Genomic DNA, 20,650 nt, shown 5'->3' on the forward strand with positions numbered 1-20,650 from the left:
CGTGCAATAAAATATGAAGTTGTACAGATTTTACTTTGTAGTTTGGAAACTTCTGAGGGATGTTCTGTGATTTGGGTGTGTGTATATGGAAGAGATCAGGAAAACTTTACAGTTTACCTTGCTTTAGTGGACACACAAAAGTTGTTCTAATACTTCAATATCAATGAAGTCTGTCTCTGTTAACTCTTAGCAAGGTCAACCAAAAAGTCTGAACAGCTGCCACATTGTGGGATGGACTGTGTCTAGTTTGTTCAAATAACTTTTAACTGCTATGTAATGCATGGTACCAAAAACTCCCTTTCACATCACGTTTGAGATCCATGGTAATTCAGAAAGCTACTTGCTGGAAATGGGGATGAATATTATATGTCCACCCCATCCATATAAGGCAGAAAGAGAAGGTGACATTTTAGTATAACGTAACATAAGCAAGCAATACTGCAACAAAAAGAAAGGGATGGCATTGCTTCTCAAGCCTAGTAGCTCACAATGGGTAAACCAGATTAAAGCTTCATCAAAAGAAAGAGAAGGACTATTTCCAGGGCCTTGTTATCCTAGGGTGATTTCCGAGGAAGACTTTTGAATGTATACTCTTTGAACTGTGAGCCAAGAGATTTTACTGTCCTGTCATAAAGTTACTATACTTTATTAACTTATACCTATGCTGCTAAGCAGGCAAACACACACTTTATCTTTTACCCTCAATTTCAGTCATTTTCTCATAAAGCCAAGTGTGAAGTAATGCATTATGAGTTGGAAGGGGGGAGTTAAATTGGGTTCATCTCAGAAACTGAATTTTGTGCTTAGAGAAAATTGGGTTAAAAGTGAAATACAGGCAACCCCCACTTAACGCTATTTCGATATAACACTCATTTTAAAATTGATATCTGATTCTACCTAGCACTCAGTCAGTTTCGTTATACCGCTCGTGGTCTCCATCTTGGGTCATTAAAAACACTGCAGTCACCACCTTGGGTCATTAAAAACTTTTGGTTTTGCTTAACCCTCGTTTCACTAAATATTCGTTTTTTCAGGAACCAATTAAGAGTGCTAAGCCGGGGTTGCCTCGCTTAGCACTCTTGTTAATGACTTAACTGGCCAGCAAAGCCACTCCCTTCTGACACACAGAAAAGAGAATGGGGGAGACAGAGTTTATATATGGGCATCAAAAAGGCACGTGATACTGAAATGTTAAATTATATTATAGTCCTTATGACCTCAAAGCTATTTAAAAGGAGACTCCAGGGTAGAGGTCACCCATGTCTAAGGCCTAAGACAGGCACGCATGTCTAGCTGTAAGTCTTGCTCTGAAATTAAAATTCTTCCTGGCAAAAAACAGCCTGGGAGCAGAGTATGTAGGTCTCCAGCCCAGGGGCCAAGACAGGGCTGCTCCCTGGACCACCCCTACCCTTATTGGAGCCCACTGATTGACAGCCTGCCTTCTCCCCTGCCTGGAAAGAGACTGGTTGTCAGCTACCAGCAGCTGATGAAAAGTCGCAGCTGCCACATACAACCCTGGAAGAGGGCCCTACACCCTCCAGCAAAATCAGCTAATTAGCAGTTTGGGGTGTGTGGGGGGTGACAGAAAGACTGGAGGTGGCATTTCATCTTAGCAGCAACCCTCCTGGAGGTTTGGGAGGGTTTGCACCACAGGAGAACATTTCCTACTCCTGCCAATGATAGGAGGAGCAATATTGGGTATCCTGAGCACTTAAAAGAAACGTACAACTGCTCAAGTTACACTGAGAAGAGGGAGATCTTTCAGGCAGGTATCAGATTTGACTTCCTTGTGGAAAACCCAGTTCTTTTCCCCAAAAAATCCCCTGAATGGCTGCATGTTCTCTTTTTGTGCAGGGAGTAAGGTTTTTCTTTTGACACACATGTAATGCCCGTTTATGGCCTATGTAATTTTTATTTTAAGCACAGCTTAGCACAGCACTGCAGACCACAATCTCATCAGCACAAAATAAAAAGAAAGCATCTTCATTACCTCTCACACATGTCAAAGATGAAAAGGCAGAAGGAACCAACAGCTATGGGTCCAACCTGTTTCCAGTACCCAGAGAGACGATTCCGCTCATTTTGATCCTACTCGAGCAGAAATGGAGAAAGGTTAATTTATGAAAGATGGATACTATCTGACTGCTGCATCACTAAGACTGCAGCAGAGAATACCAAAGCAAGAAGAGGTTCTTTACCAAAAGCTGTTTTGAAAGTCAACTTTCAATAATCCCTCTTGTGATTCAGTGCCCTTTGGTGTCAAGCTGAAGTACAGGAAACCCTCGCTATTCGCAGGTTTGGCGTTCACTGTTTCAAATATTCATGAATGCCGAACCCACATCTTAAAATGCACTTACAGGAGCTCCTCGGGAGCTCTGCACTTGCTGCCACCAGGCTCCCGCTGCCGCCAGCGCAGCCAAGCACCTCTCCCCCGAGCTGCCAGAGGTGCTGCGTTCATGAACGCAGTGCCGTATTCACGGATTTTGCCATTCGCAGGGATCTCGAGACTGTATCCCCTGCAAATGGCAAGGATCTCCTGTACTGCCATATCCACTGGGAGATGCTCAAGTGCACTTATACAAGGAAAACCTCACTGCCCTCATCTAGGTACAGAAGAGCCTTTCCTGCCTGAACTGCCTCAAGTCCTTCTCCTTAACCCATATTTCTAAGGTTAGTGAGAACTGAGGTGGAAGGGAAAGTAGCAGATAATGTAAAAGTTGCAACTCCTGAAGAGCAATCACTGGCAAATAATTTCTCCCCTTTTAGGCCCCAAGTTTATTCCCACTCACAGAAATTAAACAGTATCTTCCTTGGTGGAAAGTGAACAAGGAGTTCTATTTAAACATATGCTGTTGCACCTATTCCTTAATTGTGCATCGATGTGCAATACCACAGTCGTGCATTGTGCAATGCCATGTTACATTGGTACAGGCTGAGGACTGACTGGCTAAGCAGCAGCTCTGCAGAAAAGGACTTGGGGGTGTATTGACAGTGGACAATAAATGCAATATGAACCAAGTGTGCCCTTGTTGCTAAGAAGGCTAACAGCATACTAGGCTGCATTAGTAGGAGCTTTGGCAGCAGATCAAGGGAAGTGATTAGACCCCCTCTATTCAGCACCATTGAGGCCGCATCTGGAATACTGTGTCCATTTTTGGCCCCCTGCACACCAGAAAGGATGCGGACAAATTAGAGGGAGTCCAGCAGAGGGCAACAAAAATGGCTGGGGAACATGACTTCTGAGGAGAGGCTGAGATAACTGGACTTATTTAGTTTGGAGAATAGAAGACTGAGTAAGGGGGACTTTCAACTAGGGGTGATAAGGTTGAATGGTCACAAACTCCTCCATGACCATTTCAGGCTGGACATAAGGAAGAACTTCTTTACTGTCCGAGCCCCCAACACTGCCGCTGGAGGTGGTTCAAGCACCTACTTTGAATGCCTTCAAGAGAAATTTGGACGTTTATCTTGCTGGGATCCTATGACCCTGACTTCCTGCCCCTGGGGCAGGGGGCTGGACTTGAAGATCTTCCAAAGTCCCTTCCAGCCTTAACATCTATGAATCTATGAAAACTACCTGAAGGGTGGTCCCACAGAGGATGGAGCTAGAGCAGGGGTTCTCAATCCCTGGGCCGTGGCCAGTGCCAGGCCACACAGCGGGTTGGCTGCCAGACCGGAAGCGGCTGTGGACAGGCAAACCACAGCTTCCTATAGCCTGGCAGAGAGGCTGTGACTCCTTTTGCAGGGTTTGGCCCACGCCGCCTCCCAGGGGGTGAGGGCACCCTTACTTGTCTGCCAGCTGGAAATTCTGGCCACAGTCAGCTGTGACTGTGGTTTGTCGGGCCAGGCATAAAAACTTTGGGAACCCCTCAGCTAGAGTGTTCTCAGTGGTGGCAGATAACAGAACAAGGAGCAACGGTCTCAAGTTGGAGCACGAGAAGCTGAGGTTAGATATTAGGAAGAATTTTCTCATAAGGACAGTAGTAAAACACTGGAATGGGTTACGCAGAGAGATGGTGGAATCTCCATACTTGGAGGTTAAGACCTGGCTAGACAAAGCCTTGAGTGGGATGATCTAGTTAGGGATGGTCCTGCTTTAAGCAGGGGGTTGGACTAGATGACCTCATGAGGCCCCTTCTAACCCCAAATTTTCTGATTCAAAGACCAACCAATGCACAGTGAAAACCATGCACCTAACTCAGCTGCTGCTGTGCAATTATCCACCAAGAAACCTGCACTACGTATGGTAACTCACTCAGATCCCACAACATACGAATTATTTCTAGCCAAAAATGTAGCAATGTTTTATACATCTTCTAAACCAATGTGAAAGCCCATTTAGTACTCCTTGACATCCCCTCCTATGCACTACAAAGAACTAAAAGATTTCTGAAGGACAGGAAATTACTCTGCCACACCTACCATCATATGCTCTCCACAAAAGATGATCCAAAATGACAGAAGCATGGCATAGAAGATTCCTTGTCGTATATCTCCAAAGAGCAACATCCAAGTCCAGTCAAATCCAATGGAAAACCATTCTACTGGGATGTTTATGAACGTCATAGAGATCCCAAGAGCAAAGATAACCCTGCAGAGAGACAAACAAAGCAAGTCCATTTTAATTTCAAGAAAGGATAAAGACTAAGCCGGTGAAGCTCAGAAACTTGATGAAGAAAGTGAAGCTGATGGTGAGGACAGGTAGCATTTGGAATTCAGGGAGAGGGGAAGGAGTTTGCTGCCTTTAGCCCAGCACCATTTCCCTGTGCTGGGTTACACTAGTAAGTGGTAACTAAACGTATCCATTGTTGAAAGCAGCATTATGGCCAGTTGATTCAGGTTTTGCATAAGCAACTCTATCTGTACTGAACTCTGTGGATTAAAGATTTTCCTCTACTCACTTTTCCAGCAAGACAGGAGCACGTGTCATCATTTTGATCCGCCTCCAATACCAGATCATGATAATTAAAATGCTGGGCGTGAGGAAGGTTTTCATGGCAAACCAGACCTTTGTGAAACCTCCATTTTGATGGATACCCTAAAAAAGAAAAAACAAGTTCAAATGTAAAATGTCCAAGGTGTTTAAACCCTTTCCTTGCAATCAGGATCAGTTTGCATTATCCCACAGGGAAGTTATAATGCTGCAAATTATAGCTTTTAGCATTTAACAGCAAGTAATGCTGTAAAATACATTTCTGATCTGCTTAAAGTGGGGGAAGGGAGGCAGAAGTGTTAACAGCTATTTGTTTAGTATCCTGCTAACTGGTCTAGGCAATGCTGTAGCAAAGAGGGGGGGGAGAGGGGTGCGACTGGGACGACCGCCCTGGGCACCAAAGTGAAGGGGTGCCAACACACTGCCCAGCTGGGGCAGGATGCAGGAAGGAGCCACAAGCAGCTCATTTGGGGAGGGTGCGTGCACTCCTGGGCAAGCACGGGGGTCGTGTGCTCCCTGGAGCCGTGCACAGGGTGAGCATGGGTTGCCACTGAGAGCTTTCCCCTGGCTGCCAAACTTCGCTGCTATGACACTGACTCTAAGCAGACTTCTAAAAATTCCTGATAATGAATGCGAAAGTAGACAACACTTCTTTCACCAGTTCCTCATTATTATTAAACCAGACTCATCCAGCAGGGTGTTTTATGGACACATTCTAGATATACATAATTTATATCAGTATAAAATTGCCACTCATTTGACATCCAGATAAAGCTTTAATAAATTAATCTTGAAATAGGTCAGCTTAATATTAGATACAAAGTGGGAAAGGATAGGAACATAAAATGAAGCTAACTGCAGTAACAACCAAGAAAGCTAACGGGCACATTGATTAGTTCTCCAGAACTATCCAGTCTCCAGACAGCACAATAAGTCTGAGCAATTAGCTCTAGAACAGGGGTCATCAACCAGGGGTACGTATATCCCAGGGGTACTGAAAAAGGTCTTAGTGGATACGCAGACCTAATGTGGCCAATAAATACCATGTGCATGTGTGCAGCTGCAGTGTAGCACACAGGCGGCCAGGAGAGCAGCCAGGTCTGGCTGGTAAGTGTGTTGTGAGGGAAGAGGCACGGGGGCGGGGGGCAGCAGATCAAGGTCCCACTGGTGGGGGAGGGGGTGGAGCTGGGGCTTCCCGGCTGGGACGGGGACGGCTTCCACAGCTATGCGCACCCGGGAGGACATGGGGGGCATGTGCCCCTGGATCTGCACGCAGGGCGAGGGCAGGCTGGGGCCAGGGCTGCACCAGGCTCTTCCTGGTGGGGGCTAGGCTGTGCTATGCTTGGGGCAGGCGGCAGCAGTGCTGGGAGCAGGGCTACGAGAGGGCCTGAACCACCCCAGAATTCACAGCCCTCCCCACCATAGCCCTCTCCAGGGCCACCACTACCTGCTCCAAGCACAGCCCAGCCTGGCCAAGCCCCCACCAGGAAGAATCTGGTGCTGGCCCCAGCCTGCCCCGCGTCCAGATCCAGGGCCACACATCCCCTCCCCACCCCATTGCACTCTGCCACCCCAGGGTGTGGCGGTGGTGAGAACTGCCCCTCCTCTCCCTGCGCCCCCTGGATGAGCTGCTAGCAGCCTCAATTGAGGCCCCGCGGTGAGGGAGAGAGCGGGACTGGGGCAGGCACTGCACAGCCGGGGCACAGCACGGGACGGAGCCACGAGCAGCTCGTCCACAGGATGCGAGACGACTCCCGCAGCTGGGCCAGCCCGCCCTCACCCCATACACAGATCTAGGGCCACACTCCCCAGGGTGTATGCTCTGGGGCTTCCCATGCCCCCCAGATGAGCTGCTCGCAGCTCCGTCCCATGCTCTGCCCTGACTGGCAGTCCCAACCCCATTCCCTCCCTCACCACGGGGGCCTCGATCTGCCCCCCTGCCCCCTCCCTTAAAAACAAGAAAAAAAAGAATATACAGGGGTGCATGAGCTGGAACTTTGAGAAAGAAGAGGTACGCTTGTTAAAAAACACTGAAGTCCCCTGCTCTAAAGCATTAAAATGCTGGTAGTCCAGTACTCAACACTTTTCCATACATCATCAGGAATTTTACCCTATGGTCAGATAGGAAGGCAAATCCCCTTCAGTCTACCTCTGTAACAGGAGAGGGCCCTTTACCTGGGACGTCTTGAGCATATATTGACAACGTTTCACAGAAGCAGGACATTGGCCGTCATGATTCCCCTGCTTTACTTGTGACAGGTTAGGGCGTTAGGTCTGTGTTGTGTTAAGGTTGACAATAGTCTTATGTAGAGTTTAGATAAGAGTTTGTTTGTATGGGATGATTTGAATAGTTATGATCCTGACACTGACAGGGGGCAGGACTAAATGATCTCTGGAGGCCCCTTCCAGCCCTACTCCTCTATGCATCTACGATCATTTAATACTGCATCAAGGCACACACACAAGCGTTTATCACTAGTAGAAATATCCATTAAAGAAAGGTGACATGAGTTAATATTTTTCCCCTTTAAGTCTTATTCCTATTCCCCCTCATTCTTTTTCTTTTGTGCAGGGAGGCATATTCTCCAGTGGAATTAAACCTGAAACTAAAGGAAAACTTCAGGAAGCTAAAAAAAAGGGAGCGAGTTGAGCAGAATAGAATTGCTTGCTTCTAGAAAGAGTGGTCAACAGCTGAACATTAACAGCAGTGGGGAAAGTCTGTTAATCAAAAGGGGTGAGGAAGGATTATTACTAACAAGTAACCAAAGAAAAAGATCTATTGGAAAAAAAAGGGGGGGGGGCTGTTTCAGGCTAAATCAGGGGTGTTATACAAGTTTATGGACTTAGAAAATAAACCATCATGCATTTACTGGGAAATAGAAGGTTTGATGTGGTTTTGAATAGACATAAAGGAAATGGGGAAAAGACTGATACACTCACAAGCTACTCATACCAAAACAAAACAATTAGGCCAATGAGGCCAACAGCTGGATTCAAACACATACCTTCAAGCATACATCACTGTAAAGAGTATGGCAACCAGCAACAGTTTAAAGGAAGAGAAGAATACCAAAGCAGATCTAGAAAGGAGACATATGCAAACTTACCACCAAACGAATATCCTTTATTTCTCCAATTCCTAAATTAATTTTTTTCCTTTCATTCACAGGGAGGCGAATATTGATGAGGTAGAACTTGTGAGCCACGCTTCCAATCTCCATGAAAGGAAGCAAATCACAGTCGTAGTAACGGCCTTCAGATTCTGGCGTCTTAATGAAACAACACAATGAAAACATGGGGGTCAGCTTTGTTCATCTGCTGGGACTTTGTAGTCATTTTAAAAAACTTTAGTGAGTTAATTTGAGGGATCTAAACTTAGACAAATAAGGTATATATACTTCATCTTGACCTTTACTCAAAGGGCTAGAAAGTCAGCGTTGGCCACCTTAATATCTACTAGTCATTTTGTTAAGTCTACAAGGTGGTGTTGAACCATTTTAGCGAATTTTAAATTTTAGAGGTGATGAAAGCATGAGACTTGTTTCTTAGCAAATGGACATCATTTGCTTTTCCAGCAATTGAATCAGAGCTTTTAATACTGTCATAATTTTAATCAACTGCCAGCTAGAACTTTATGGTTACTGCCATGTTGCACATGGCAATTTAGATCTTTATGGTGCTGAAATAAAGATCTTCTTGGTCTGGCACTTGATGAGTTTTCAGAAAGATAAATCTGAAGCAGAGTTGAGCACCTCCAGCTCTCTCCAGTCTTCAAGGTGCCAAATCACTGCCCATTAATTAGTAACATAGACACCATTAAATAATTTAGGCTGCTTCATGGAGCAAGTCAGAATTACCCAATCAAATATATTTAGACATTCATTTTTAAAAGTTACTTCACTGTGCAAGTGTTTTACAGCCTAAGTCACATAAAATAAACTTCAGACATAAATGCAAGTCATTCGAAACAAAATCAGCCAGCCTTGCAAAATAAATACAGGCAGCAAACACAGCTTTTAAGACAAATTGCTTTGATCCCTAGACTTAAAATCTGTAATCGATATTGATGCCATTAAGCACTTAAGAGATTAAAAACAAACAAACCAAAAACAACCCAGTAAAACCTGCACAGCATCTAACAGCCAAATATCAGATGTTAAGAAGAGACAGTTAACAGATCTATGATCCATTTATCTTTATGCCAAATGACCAGCAACAAATCTATGAACAGATTCATTGCTGACTATTATCTAGCACTTGCTTGACTAAATTGGTTACCTTAACTTTACATTACTTCTTATAGATGCAAGAGAACAATTTAAAAACAGGAGCTAAATAGAGCCCAGAAATATCCACAGGTGCACACCACTCACCCGTAACCTCCTTCAGTTCTCTCCCTCTCCCCACAATACAAACATGCTTTAGTCTAGCCCATCTTAAAATCAAATCAGATCCATATTTGACCCCTCTCTAACTTCATCTACCCCACACAGGAATAGTAGACCGCATGAAGTCCTCTACGCCAGTTCCTTTTTAGGCTACTTTCAAACTGGCTTCTAACACTTCCCTCCTCCCTTTTAGTCTCAAAGCCTTCAATCTCTTCCTAGCTCAACTCAAAGCCATTTTCTCCACCTTTGTCCTTCCAACTCCTTCAATATAGTCAGCCAGATTCCTTTTCAAATGTTATCCCACCATGATTTTCATAACTCAGCCCTTTCTAGATTCTCTTCTCCTACAGCTTCATCAATGCTTAATTCCTAAAGGAACGTCTTCACCCTTGCTTTTCTTTGCAGGGTCTCTGAAGGCTTTTGTCTCCCTCTTCCTCCTCTACACCTAGTCTCTGGGCAAGTCTCATTTCACAAATACAAGCTACTCAAAGTGAAATTGGACATCTCAGATACCAAGAGCAGGCACAAGGACTGCAGTCAATTATCTTCCAAATATTAAGATTAGAAAATAGTAGTTATTTCCTTCTCTTCCTTTCTTTGCTACTATCTCTACTGAACTTCAGGTACCCCCTTCAACAACCTAGTCCAACTCACAATAAGTAGAGTATTGGTGCATCTCTCACTGCACACAAACTTTATTAACAGTTTTGTTTTTCTTTTTTGTCCACAACCTCTTTCACCCTTCCAGATGATTAAATCCATTTTTAAAGTAAATTTGCACCACCTTTTTATATTTAAAATTGTTGTCTCTGTTCTACTGATCCTAATTTCATCTCTTAGAGCAGGGGTTTTCAACCGGGGATACAGGTACTCCTGGGGTTATTTTGGAAGGCTCCAAGGGGTACGGGGCAGCGATATGGAGAAGCCACTGGCACTTCCGGTTTTGCAGCTGTATGGCACATGGGGGGATGATCATCCTGCTTGTCAACCAGCCACCAAGGGACACCCCCCTGCTTCAACCAGCTGCTGGGGGTACCTCAACCAAAGAAGGTTGAAAACCTCTGCCTTTGAAAGATCTATTTAAAGTCAAAACAAATGAAAAAGCCCCTCAGACACGTGCCTTTGTTTGGAGCTTTTAATGTCCCATTCATTGGCAGCATTCCCTTCTGCACCTCGTACTTATTTACTGCATACACACAACAGTCAACAGAAAGTCAGGGTGTTACTTTGTATTCAACTATAATACTAAAAGTTGACTTTGAAACAAGATAGCAAGGCACAGACTAAAAAGATACAATAGCTAGAAATGATCCGCCATAACTGATTCAGAATTATAAATCACCCTCAGAATTATGCATTCCTCCCGTTTAAAACCACATCAATCATTAACAGGAATATTGTAAGTAAGTGAGACTTAAGTGGAGCTATAAAGCACTTCAACTGTCATTAAAAAGAAAGTTCCTGTTGTTACAGTAAATGTCACTAAAATAAAGGCAGTAGCTCAAATTAGATGTTCCTTTTTATACCCATTTCTGCTCCCCACTCCTAAACTCAAATAGCTTGAATATGTTACTAAAATAAGTCGTTTACTTAAACTCCTGTAACCCCCTTTCAAGCATTTCTGAGTGCCATAGTCACTGATGAGTTGAGATGCATGTGACAGAGGCTGGGTTCTCTCCCATCCCTGACTATTTACAGAGGCATGAAAAAGATAAAGGCTACATTTTCAGAGCAGCAACATGCAGCTTTGGGTGCACAATATTCAATTATGCTGAGCTCCTGCAGCTGGGTTAGAAATTAGACAGACTTTGAGAAATCCAACTGCCGCTTTGAGGGTATGGCTGGATAGTTCAAACAAAAAACCTTGCGGGGATCACCAGGACTTACTTTTGGAGAATGAAAGGCGCATTTTAGTTTTCGTGTCTCTATTGCATGTGCCATTTCTTTCCATTCACTGGACATGTCATCACGATATGCCAAGGACACATCAAGCGTAATCTCTGCATTATCTTCTGCAAAAGTAAAGAAACAGTTGAACTTGTTATGAAAGGAAGGAGCATCAGACACTTGGAGCAGAATCTAAATATTTAAAGCCACTGGAAGAAGAGATGCTGATGTACCTATGGTGACAGAAATCCCTGCATTGTAACTCATATGTCAGAAATATCCTACTCGAGACATTTACCCGCTTTCCAACAGAGTTGTAGAAGTCAGAGATGCCAAATCTTCACTGGTGTACTTGGTTTCCTTTTGTATGATTGCTACCTCAATGTGGGCTGTAAGGCACATATATATGCCCAGCATCCTGTATTAAGGCTCCAGGTAGCCAAGGAAATCAAGATTTAGTAACAACTTAGAGCCACATTAGTCAGATATGGCCACAGGGGATCAAGAATAGGACCTGAGAGGAACTCTCCTCAACAAATTAGTAGAAGTTTTAAGTATAAAATAGCTAGAGTGAATGAATAGAAGCCTTGAAAAAGGCTACTCCCATAGTCCTAATTTTGACAAAGGAACCAGAATCTAGTCAACACTTGTTGACTTGGCAGACACCACCAAAACCACAAAATATATCACGCAGAGAAGGACTGGAATCATGCCACTGGTGGGAGCTTTGTGAGTTGGTACACAAGCTTACACCTGATGTCCCCCACCCCCCCACCAGGCTCTCCTGTTCCTAAGCATGTCATACAGCAGAATGAAGAACTGGCCAAACATTAGAAAACAGCTTTGACAAGTTTTTCACAAACGTCCATTGCTGAATATGAAAAAAAATGTTCATGAGATTTTTCTCAATTAAAACGAGAAAAATCAAAGTAATTCACAGGAAGAAAAATAATTTCTTCATCAGCTCTAATCAAACGCCTCTGACTTCAAAGACAAAATGGTCCCTTGGACTACTGCTAATTAGTACTAGACAAGATAACCTGCAAATTACTTATCATAAAACAGCACAGGCTATATGAGCCTTGATGGATGAAGTTGTTTTTTTTAATAAAGTCAGGAGGACATCTTTTGTGAAGTCTTGCATACATAATACTAATCCCATGCAGACTGACTGCAATCAGACTTTGAGAGGGTTTTTTTTTTGTGTGTCTTTTTTTTTTTTTTTTTTTTAAGAACTGCACGAGAGCAGTTAGTTATTCCAGTTTCAGCTAGTTTTAACTTTATGGACACACCTAACTATACGTATTGCATACTAGTAAGAAGGGAGCTTTCATACCCCGACTACTAATTTGACTATCCAAATGAAGAAAATAGATGTCCTTTGGCTGCTCATACTTGTGAAGATTAATGAATTTTAGAACTTTCTCCCTCCTACAGGTTTAGTAGTTAGAGGGGCAACATGGAGCAATGCCTTTATTCAGTTTTAGACCTGCCACCAGCTCACTACTGTAATACCAAGCATCACAGAACCAGGAGGGATGACAGACACCAGTATGACAACCTGGGGTTCCAGCATAGTCATATGTAGTTTCAATGTTCTCCAAAGACCACGTCCCTTGTAGGGCAGTCCGGATATACACCTCATCCGATTCTGAATACGTCTGCAACTAGTAAATGGTGACTATTTCACATTGCATTTTTCTGGAGATTGTCAGGGTATAGTCAGAGATGAAATTAGACAAATCAGATTTGCTGAGATGGCATTCCCTGGGCATGCAAACCATAGCGAGCTGTAAGAGCTTTGGGAGTCTGGCAAGCAACAACACATAAGCACCTCCATACATAGTCTAATAATGTGAGGCAAACCTGTATCGCTGAGGCCAGGCATGCAATTTTCCTCATTTACCAGGGATCAAAAAAAGGCTGAAAGGGACTTCAACAACACATTCACAAAGCCCAGGAAGAATGAATCAGGCTGATTAAGCACGACTTACTTTCAACAAATTTATGTTGGCTTTTCTTTAGGTGCTTAGAAACAGATTGCTTAAGATACTCTAGTATCTTTCCAAGTACTGATAGTAAATTAACCAGTTTGCAGTTTTCCAGGTTCTCCTTTGGCCAGCTTTTGGAAGGATGAGCTTTATATATATACTCCTTTTTTTTAAGTTTCTGCCTGTCCTTTTTTCCTGGGACCAGACCTCACGTCTGTACTATTCTTAAGAGATAACAGCCAACAGCTTTGCAAATACTTCAGCCAGTTCTTCGAGTACTCTAGAACAGTGTTTCTCAACCTGTAGGTCACAACCCAAAAGTGGGTTGCAAGAAAATATCAAACGGTTGCAAACAAACTTTAAAGACGGATTCTCCTTTAAAGCAGAAAAACGTGGGAAACCGTGGCTTTCCCTTGCAGACTGTTAGAGTTCCAGCCTGCGAGGGACTACTTGGTGCCTCCCTTGCTCCCATGTCCCACACACACTGGGAGGCTGCAGCCTGGGGGCAGTGGGTTGGGAGTGAGGGGCACTGGGTGGGGACTGGCCGTTCACATTTACAAATTTGTCCTGGTATAAAAGAAAGTTGAGAACCACTGCTCTAGAACGACTCTCATCAGACCCTGCTGGTCTGAAAACATTCAGCTTACACAAATAATTTCCAAATCTGTTCCTTCTCTTCTCTAGGCTGAGTATCTGCCTCTTCCTCACCTTTGCTGCTAACTATACTTTTCATGTGACAGTTGTCCTTTCTGTGAAGGCTGAAGCAAAAGTCATTTAACATTTCAGCCATCCCTGCATAGTCTACCTTCTTCCTCCCATATGGTTCAGTTGAAAACACAGCAAAAATATAGGTCCCTTTCTAGTTTCTGACACAGTGTTGTTTTGTTGTCTTTTATACCCCATTGCTACCCACATTTCAATTTGTGCCTTAGCCTTCTTGATTTTGTTTCCTTTCTCAGGGGAAATCAGGGTAACTAAAGCTCCCAAGGGCCTGCACTTTGGATGTTTCAGTAGTTGTTAAAAAGCGTGATTCTTTCCTGTTTGGTTATCTATAATAGACATCAAACATCCATCATAACATCACCTCTGATGTTTTCCCTAACACAAAAGGGTCTTATGTTCATCTCCCATACTATTCCGTATCTCAGAATAAGTGCATTTATCTTTAATATACATATCAAGATCTCATTTTTCCCTGCCGGTCCTTCCTGAACAGACTATACCCTCCACAGCAATATTCCAGTTGCATGAACTATTCCACCCAGTTATACTTTTTCTAGTTAGATCATTTTGTGCGTCTACTAGAACTTCCACAACATCCCGGATAACTGGCTGACTGCCCCACTAATTACTCTCATGATATTGTTAAGACACACCATATTGCCTATTCTTCCTAAGCCTTTGTGTAGGTCATCCTCCTCCTTACTGGTCCTGTGGAGCTTTTGTCTCCATTCCCTTTTCGGCTCAATTGAAAGATCTCCTCACAAGGCCGGTGAGTCTATGTGCAAAGACAAACCCTTTCCTTGCCCAGTTGGCCTTTGTTTGGGAAGATGACCCTCCCATGGCCAAAGCCAAAGCCAAAGCCCTGCATGCAGCACTATTTGCAGGACCATATTTTGATCTCTAGGATGCATCCATCTGTGCCAGGGCCTCTATCCTTGTCTGGAAAGCTAGATAAACAACTTGAATCTCTGTCCTTCATCTTGATGCCTGCAGCCCCGTAGTCATCATTCTTGATCTACTCAGGACTACACCTGGCAGCATCAGTAGTGCCCACAAGGGCTGGCAGCATAGGGTAGTAATCAAAGGACAAAATGAGTCTCAGAAGGCAGGGTAGAGATGCATCTTATAGACTAACTAAATGAGTGAAAATGCTTGTGATGGGTTTCTGGTCTGGTAAATGGCTACTATGTCTGGGTAGTTCTCAAGGCTGTTTGTTAGTTATGTAAGCCTGCTGTTGATCTGTTCCTGTTTGCTGTATACAACACTGATAATGCAGTTCCTCAATTTCTTGGAGAGAATAAAAACCAGCTTGTCATAATAGGCAATATGGTATAGAGAACAGAATCCCTTGGGTATGATATTAATTTGCTTGCATCTGATCAGAAAGAAGATATCTAAGCATATCTGAGTGAATTTCTAGTGTAGGTGGACTGCAGCCCATCTCATTCAGCTGAGTGTGGCGATATCCATGAATAGAGAGGGGTAGTTAGCCAGGTTAATTTTAAGTTAGACAGGAGGCAGGGCAGGGTGGTACTTTATAGACTGACTTAATATTCAATTATCCACCTTCTGCCCAACTTATGACTAACCTGGCTAACTATATCTCTGTTCACAGATGATGAGTCTCAGTAACATTTTCATAATTCCTTGGACTTGGGCTTCCAGCAGGCAGACCTCAGTCTTGCACAGAACAAAGGAACTGTGGATCATCACCACCACCACCAGAAGATGCCCAGTGGCAAGTGTGTCCATGCAACAAGGCTTATTTTGGCTCCAATGAACTCTATCATGCCCGTTTTTACCATCTGCCAGCACCAGTTCTGAACAACTGTAATAGGCCTATCTGTTTTTCGTTGCACTGACATCCAAGTACAGGTTACTACACAAACTATCTACTTTGACCTTTCCTAGAAACAGAAGTTGGCATAGCTGCAAACAAACTGATCAGAAATTTCACCATGTGACAAGTTACCTGTCTATCTAGTCTGCTGCAAAGATATAAAAAGGCCTATAATTTATATATTCAACACCCAATGACCACATCTTGTCAGAACCCTTTTGCATAGATAATATTCACCTACTACCCCAATAATATTACATAGTAGCAGCAAAGTGCCAAGGAATACAGCAACCAGCATACTCAGTTCTGAAATTCTGGGCATAATATACAGTAGAAAGCTTTGCTCTTTTGAAAATTTTGGCCTCTAAGTCGCAAAGAGATGCAGGTTTGAAGTCTACAAGCGAGTAATAACGCATTCTTGAAACTCTGCTCGGCTTACATATTTGTCATCGCTTTCAGAGTTATATTTTTGTTAGGAGCATGTGGTGGCATGCTCATCCAGAATGCTGGGAAGGGGTGTGGATGGTCTCTGTGGTTTGGACTTGCTATTTATATAGTGTTTGGAGGTGGTTCTCTTAAGCTTTAATGTGGATTCAACAAGGTTTCTCAGAGCTGTTTTTGTATCATGTGTGATCTGTGCTTCCCAGATTGACACCAAGTTCTTACACTCAACAGTCATCTTTACAATAATTAGTTTTCCATGAATATATGGACCCAGGTCCATTATTTAGAGAACCAAAACATAATGCATAAGTGAAAAATTGGGTCAAGCTTGGCTCAGAAGAAACACACGCACACATGCACGCACACATACACCCTCTTCCCCCCAGTCAACTGGAATGTTGGCAACTTGAATTGTAAATGAGAATCTTTTTTTTTTTTTTTAATAGTTTCATTTTCACAATACAAACACTATTCCTCTGTGACTAAGCATGAAAACCAAAAATGCAAAATATACACTAGTGCCTCTTTTAAGCCAAGAGAAAGATATTTTAAAGTTTTCAAATTTATTAATCTATTGTGGGAGTATCCCTTTAGAAAAGAAAAGCAATTTAATCATAGCTATCATTTCAATTGTAAGGACAGAAAGATTTTTTTTTCACCCCAGAGCATGAAGTAAGTGAAAAACAGCAATTGTTTCAAGGGAGAAAAAAAAAATAAAGGAAAAATGAGTCTCTGCCAAATATTTTGACTACGAAAGTTCGTAACAATTACACACATTCCATTAAGTCCTCTAAACCAGTAGTTTTCAAACTGTGGGGGGACCCCCCCACCCCGAGCAGGAAGGAACAATGTGGGGGCCGTAGCGGGGCATGGGCAAGAAGCTTGCAAGCAGCCAGCACTGCTGCGGTCTTGCAGCGTGATGCATGGGCGGGGAGCCCTGGGCGGGCTCCACCAGCAGGTTGCTACGCTCAACCTAGAGCCACAGCAAGACCAAGGCAGGAGGTGCTGGAGATGTGGCGGATGTGGCTCGCCCCACTGAGACAAGCCACGACAGCTGCTAGGATGAGGATTGAGTGCCCTGTGCCTGGCTGCACTGATCCTCTGGGGTGAAGGGGGCCTGCACAAAATTCTAACTCAAATGTGGGGGCTCAGCTCAAAAAGTTTGAAACCCTGCTAAACCACTAAAACCCTAGAGTTCTTCCACACTTAGGACACAATCTGTTTCACTGACATACCTAAGAGCATTTTAGCATGACACAGAACCACAAAAACATTGGTAGCCAGAGTGGAGTGGCTGTCTCCAAAATATGGTAAGGATTTTAAATCTAGATTTAAGCTTCAGATCTGGAGAACCAACTGGACAGGTTAGTTGCAAGCCAGGCTGAAGGCAGGGTAGACTTATAGACTCACTAAATCAACCAGCGATGCATACATTTTCAAAAGCCAGAACTCCCTTCCTTGAATGCTTCTTGTAATAAGCAGAACACAACAGGCACTTTCCAGACAGTAGTATGGCACAAATGTGCCCCAAGGAGCTGACAGTTAAGGCTAGTTGAACAGAAGTAGGGAATAACATACAATTAGAAGAGTCAAAGTTGTGCTTACCTACCTCTTTTCTGGCTGGTATAAAGACAGCTGCCTACAAGGAACCTAGCATGGCACAATCAAGGCTTCAAGAGGAACTTAAGTACACAGTAGGAATATTACAAGAGTATCAGCCTATATTCATAATGATAATGGACTTGATGATTGATGATGATCCTAAAGATGCACACAACATGTGTGGGTCTTGAGCAGGATTTAAAAGAGATCGTCTTAGGACCATGTTTTGTCCTTTCTACTCTTGGTTTTCAGGTGACCCTAACTCCAGATCTACATGGAGCAACCCCAGGCTCCCAAGCAGCTAGCTTCAGAATGGGAACATAGAGCATCTAAGATAGCACCATGTTGCCGGGTTTTCGGTTGTAGCCATGTTGGTCTAAGGACATAGGCAGGCAAGGTTCTTAGCAAGCTTTCAGGTGCAATCACCCTTCTTTAGGTGACTAAGCCTGAAAGGTTGCCAAGAACTTTTTCCCAACTACTCAGTTGGTGCAATAAAAGATATCACATCTACTCAAAGAACCTTTTCTGCCAAGATAGCACCAGGCATTTTTGGAAAAGAAAAGGATCACTCTGTCTAAAAATAATCAGAATCAAAAGTAGCAAGCAACATTGAAGGCACTGGAGAGGCAGCCAGATATCTTTTCCAGGAAATAAATTAAAACAAAACCTATTGTGCAGGGCAAAGTAGAGAGCAGCACGGAGAAAGGACAACACATTTTCTATGCTGAATACCCAGAACGAGCAGATTTTTTTTTTTCTTCCTTCAAAAAGACAGGGGAGGGAGAAAAGGTAGCACAGCACAGAAAAAGACTGTTGAAGAACCATAAATATATTCAGCTTGCTAAATACAAATGTTTAGGGAATTTCATGTAGGTTGCCTAAGTTTTTCCAGCTTTCAGAGTAGTCCAACTACAAAAAAAGCCAAAGTAGGTGGATGGGGCTATGCCCAAGCAAAATCTCTTTTACTGACAAAAGGGAAGATGATTTGTGATCATGTTGACACAGTAGGTCACAGTCCCTAGGTAAGATTCATTCCCTTGTAAAGGGTTTTCTTCTTGCCTCCTTACTGCATATTTCAGACTAAACAAACCTCCCATAGTCCCACCGCATGTTACAAAAAGGTGATTATGCAATTCAGAAGTAATCACAACAGGATTCTCTGCATGTAAACCAGGGGCGGGTGATTATTTCGCACAGAGGGCCGCTTACTGAGTTTTGCCAAGCCATCAAGGGCCGCATGACAGGCAGCCAGGGGCAGATAAATATTAATTTTCTAAATTTGTTAGGGGTCCTGTGGGCCAGACAGAATGGCCTGGCAGGCTGTATTCAGCCCCTGGGCCACATTTTGCCCATCCCTGATGCGAACACATGTTTTCTCCCAGGAGAGAGTCTTTTGTCCTGGGATCCTACAGAGCCACAAGCCCATCATCCCACTTTCGGTACCTGTGAAGTTACTGAACAAAGTCAGATAAAATGTGACCAAAAAAAGTGCCAACACCTTCCCTTCCCTTCCCCTCCCCCTCTCCCAAACTACCTGGGTGACGTTCAAATTAACTGCCAGTCATTTTGGGGACAAGCCTGTCAGAGGGATGGCAATACACCTCGGAAGGCCCACCCGTGTAAAGAGCTGTGCCCCCCTTGTCCCAAGTTTTGACTTGGATCAATCAAAAAATGCCTCAAGTGAGATGTGTTGACAGCCTCTATGGCTACTAAAAAAAAACTAGAGAGCCAGTCCCAAGTTTCTTATCTTTGCTAGGCACCTCTGTTTTCAATACCATTGGGAAGTACATAAATCTTACCATCTTCACTGAATTATACTGAAACTAAAAAATGGAGCAAGTAACCTTGTTTAAAATGAGCAGCAATTCAAGGTTGACCAGGTACCAAGAGAGATGCTCCTCCAGGGCAAGAGTGCAATCTGTAGCTTGCAAGCTGGATCTAGCTGGTGGCAGCAGAAGCCCTGGACATGGACTTAAATGGTAGCTGACTTAGAGGGCGAGTGACAGCTGCAGAAGAGGAGTGCAAGAAGTTTCCTACACAAGGGTACTGCTCCATTAACCCCCTTGCTACGCTGACATCCCCCCCTCCCAGTAAAAAGCCCAAGAACTTGTTTTAGGGCTTCCTGGATTCAGGCATAAGCCATGTATCTGGTCCCAACTACAAAAGGCTTTTAAAAAAGGGGCCATTTAGTTCCCTTCACATTCCAGACATTACGCATCAAGAATATTGATATTCAGAGACTACAGTAAGCATCTGAATGCTTTTACCCAATTCACTTTAAAAATGCTATTAAGCACAGATATCTTTACTCACATTACAATAGTCTAAAAATAGAAAAGTTATTCCACAAAATGACAGCTCTTTGCCAGCTGCATACTAATACAGCAATGTGGAAAGAAATGCATACAATCAGGAAAAAGTGATGCTGGTTTATGCGTTATTTGACAGCTAGCAAAGCTTAGAAGCGTAATCCAAATCTATCTAGAAGGGGAAAAAACAAAAAAAGAAAACCCATGCAAATCTGAGCAGAAGCATACAGTGCTCAATTGAGCCTGGGGGATATCATCATCCCCACTTCCTTTCCCCCTCCCTCCCATTAAATTTTTTGTTCCATGATGGCATTAAAAACAGAAGCCATGCACATTTATTAGGATTTTTAAAATTGCTAATAAAAAGCAAAACAAAATAAAAAATCCCTTTCAAGTCAAATAAACTATATCCTTAAGCCTCTTACAGATTGATACAGAATGTAGTAAGTGCATCAGTGGCACTGGTTTACTATTTAAGGGCACTACTGTCACTTCATACTTAGGAGGAACGTTTCCTTTATAGATGTCAAAGC

The 20,650-nt window shown here is 43.3% G+C and overlaps 1 protein-coding gene across 1 annotated transcript in view; it reads right to left on the minus strand.

The window, feature by feature from the left end:
• Window positions 1–20,650, minus strand: part of WLS (Wnt ligand secretion mediator) — a 66,941-nt gene that overhangs the window by 13,969 nt on the left and 32,322 nt on the right. Inside the window, exons 3-7 of the mRNA XM_090047970.1 lie at window positions 11,209–11,333; window positions 8,041–8,202; window positions 4,902–5,038; window positions 4,423–4,591; window positions 1,991–2,088 (exon numbers count right to left, since the gene is read on the minus strand). Of these exons, the coding sequence (XP_089904096.1) occupies window positions 1,991–2,088; window positions 4,423–4,591; window positions 4,902–5,038; window positions 8,041–8,202; window positions 11,209–11,333 (691 nt within the window). The remainder of the gene's footprint in view (window positions 1–1,990; window positions 2,089–4,422; window positions 4,592–4,901; window positions 5,039–8,040; window positions 8,203–11,208; window positions 11,334–20,650) is intronic.

This window comes from Crocodylus siamensis, chromosome 5 (assembly GCF_052110815.1).
Source record: "Crocodylus siamensis isolate JL-2025a chromosome 5, ASM5211081v1, whole genome shotgun sequence".
In the NCBI taxonomy this organism is placed as follows: domain Eukaryota; kingdom Metazoa; phylum Chordata; order Crocodylia; family Crocodylidae; genus Crocodylus; species Crocodylus siamensis.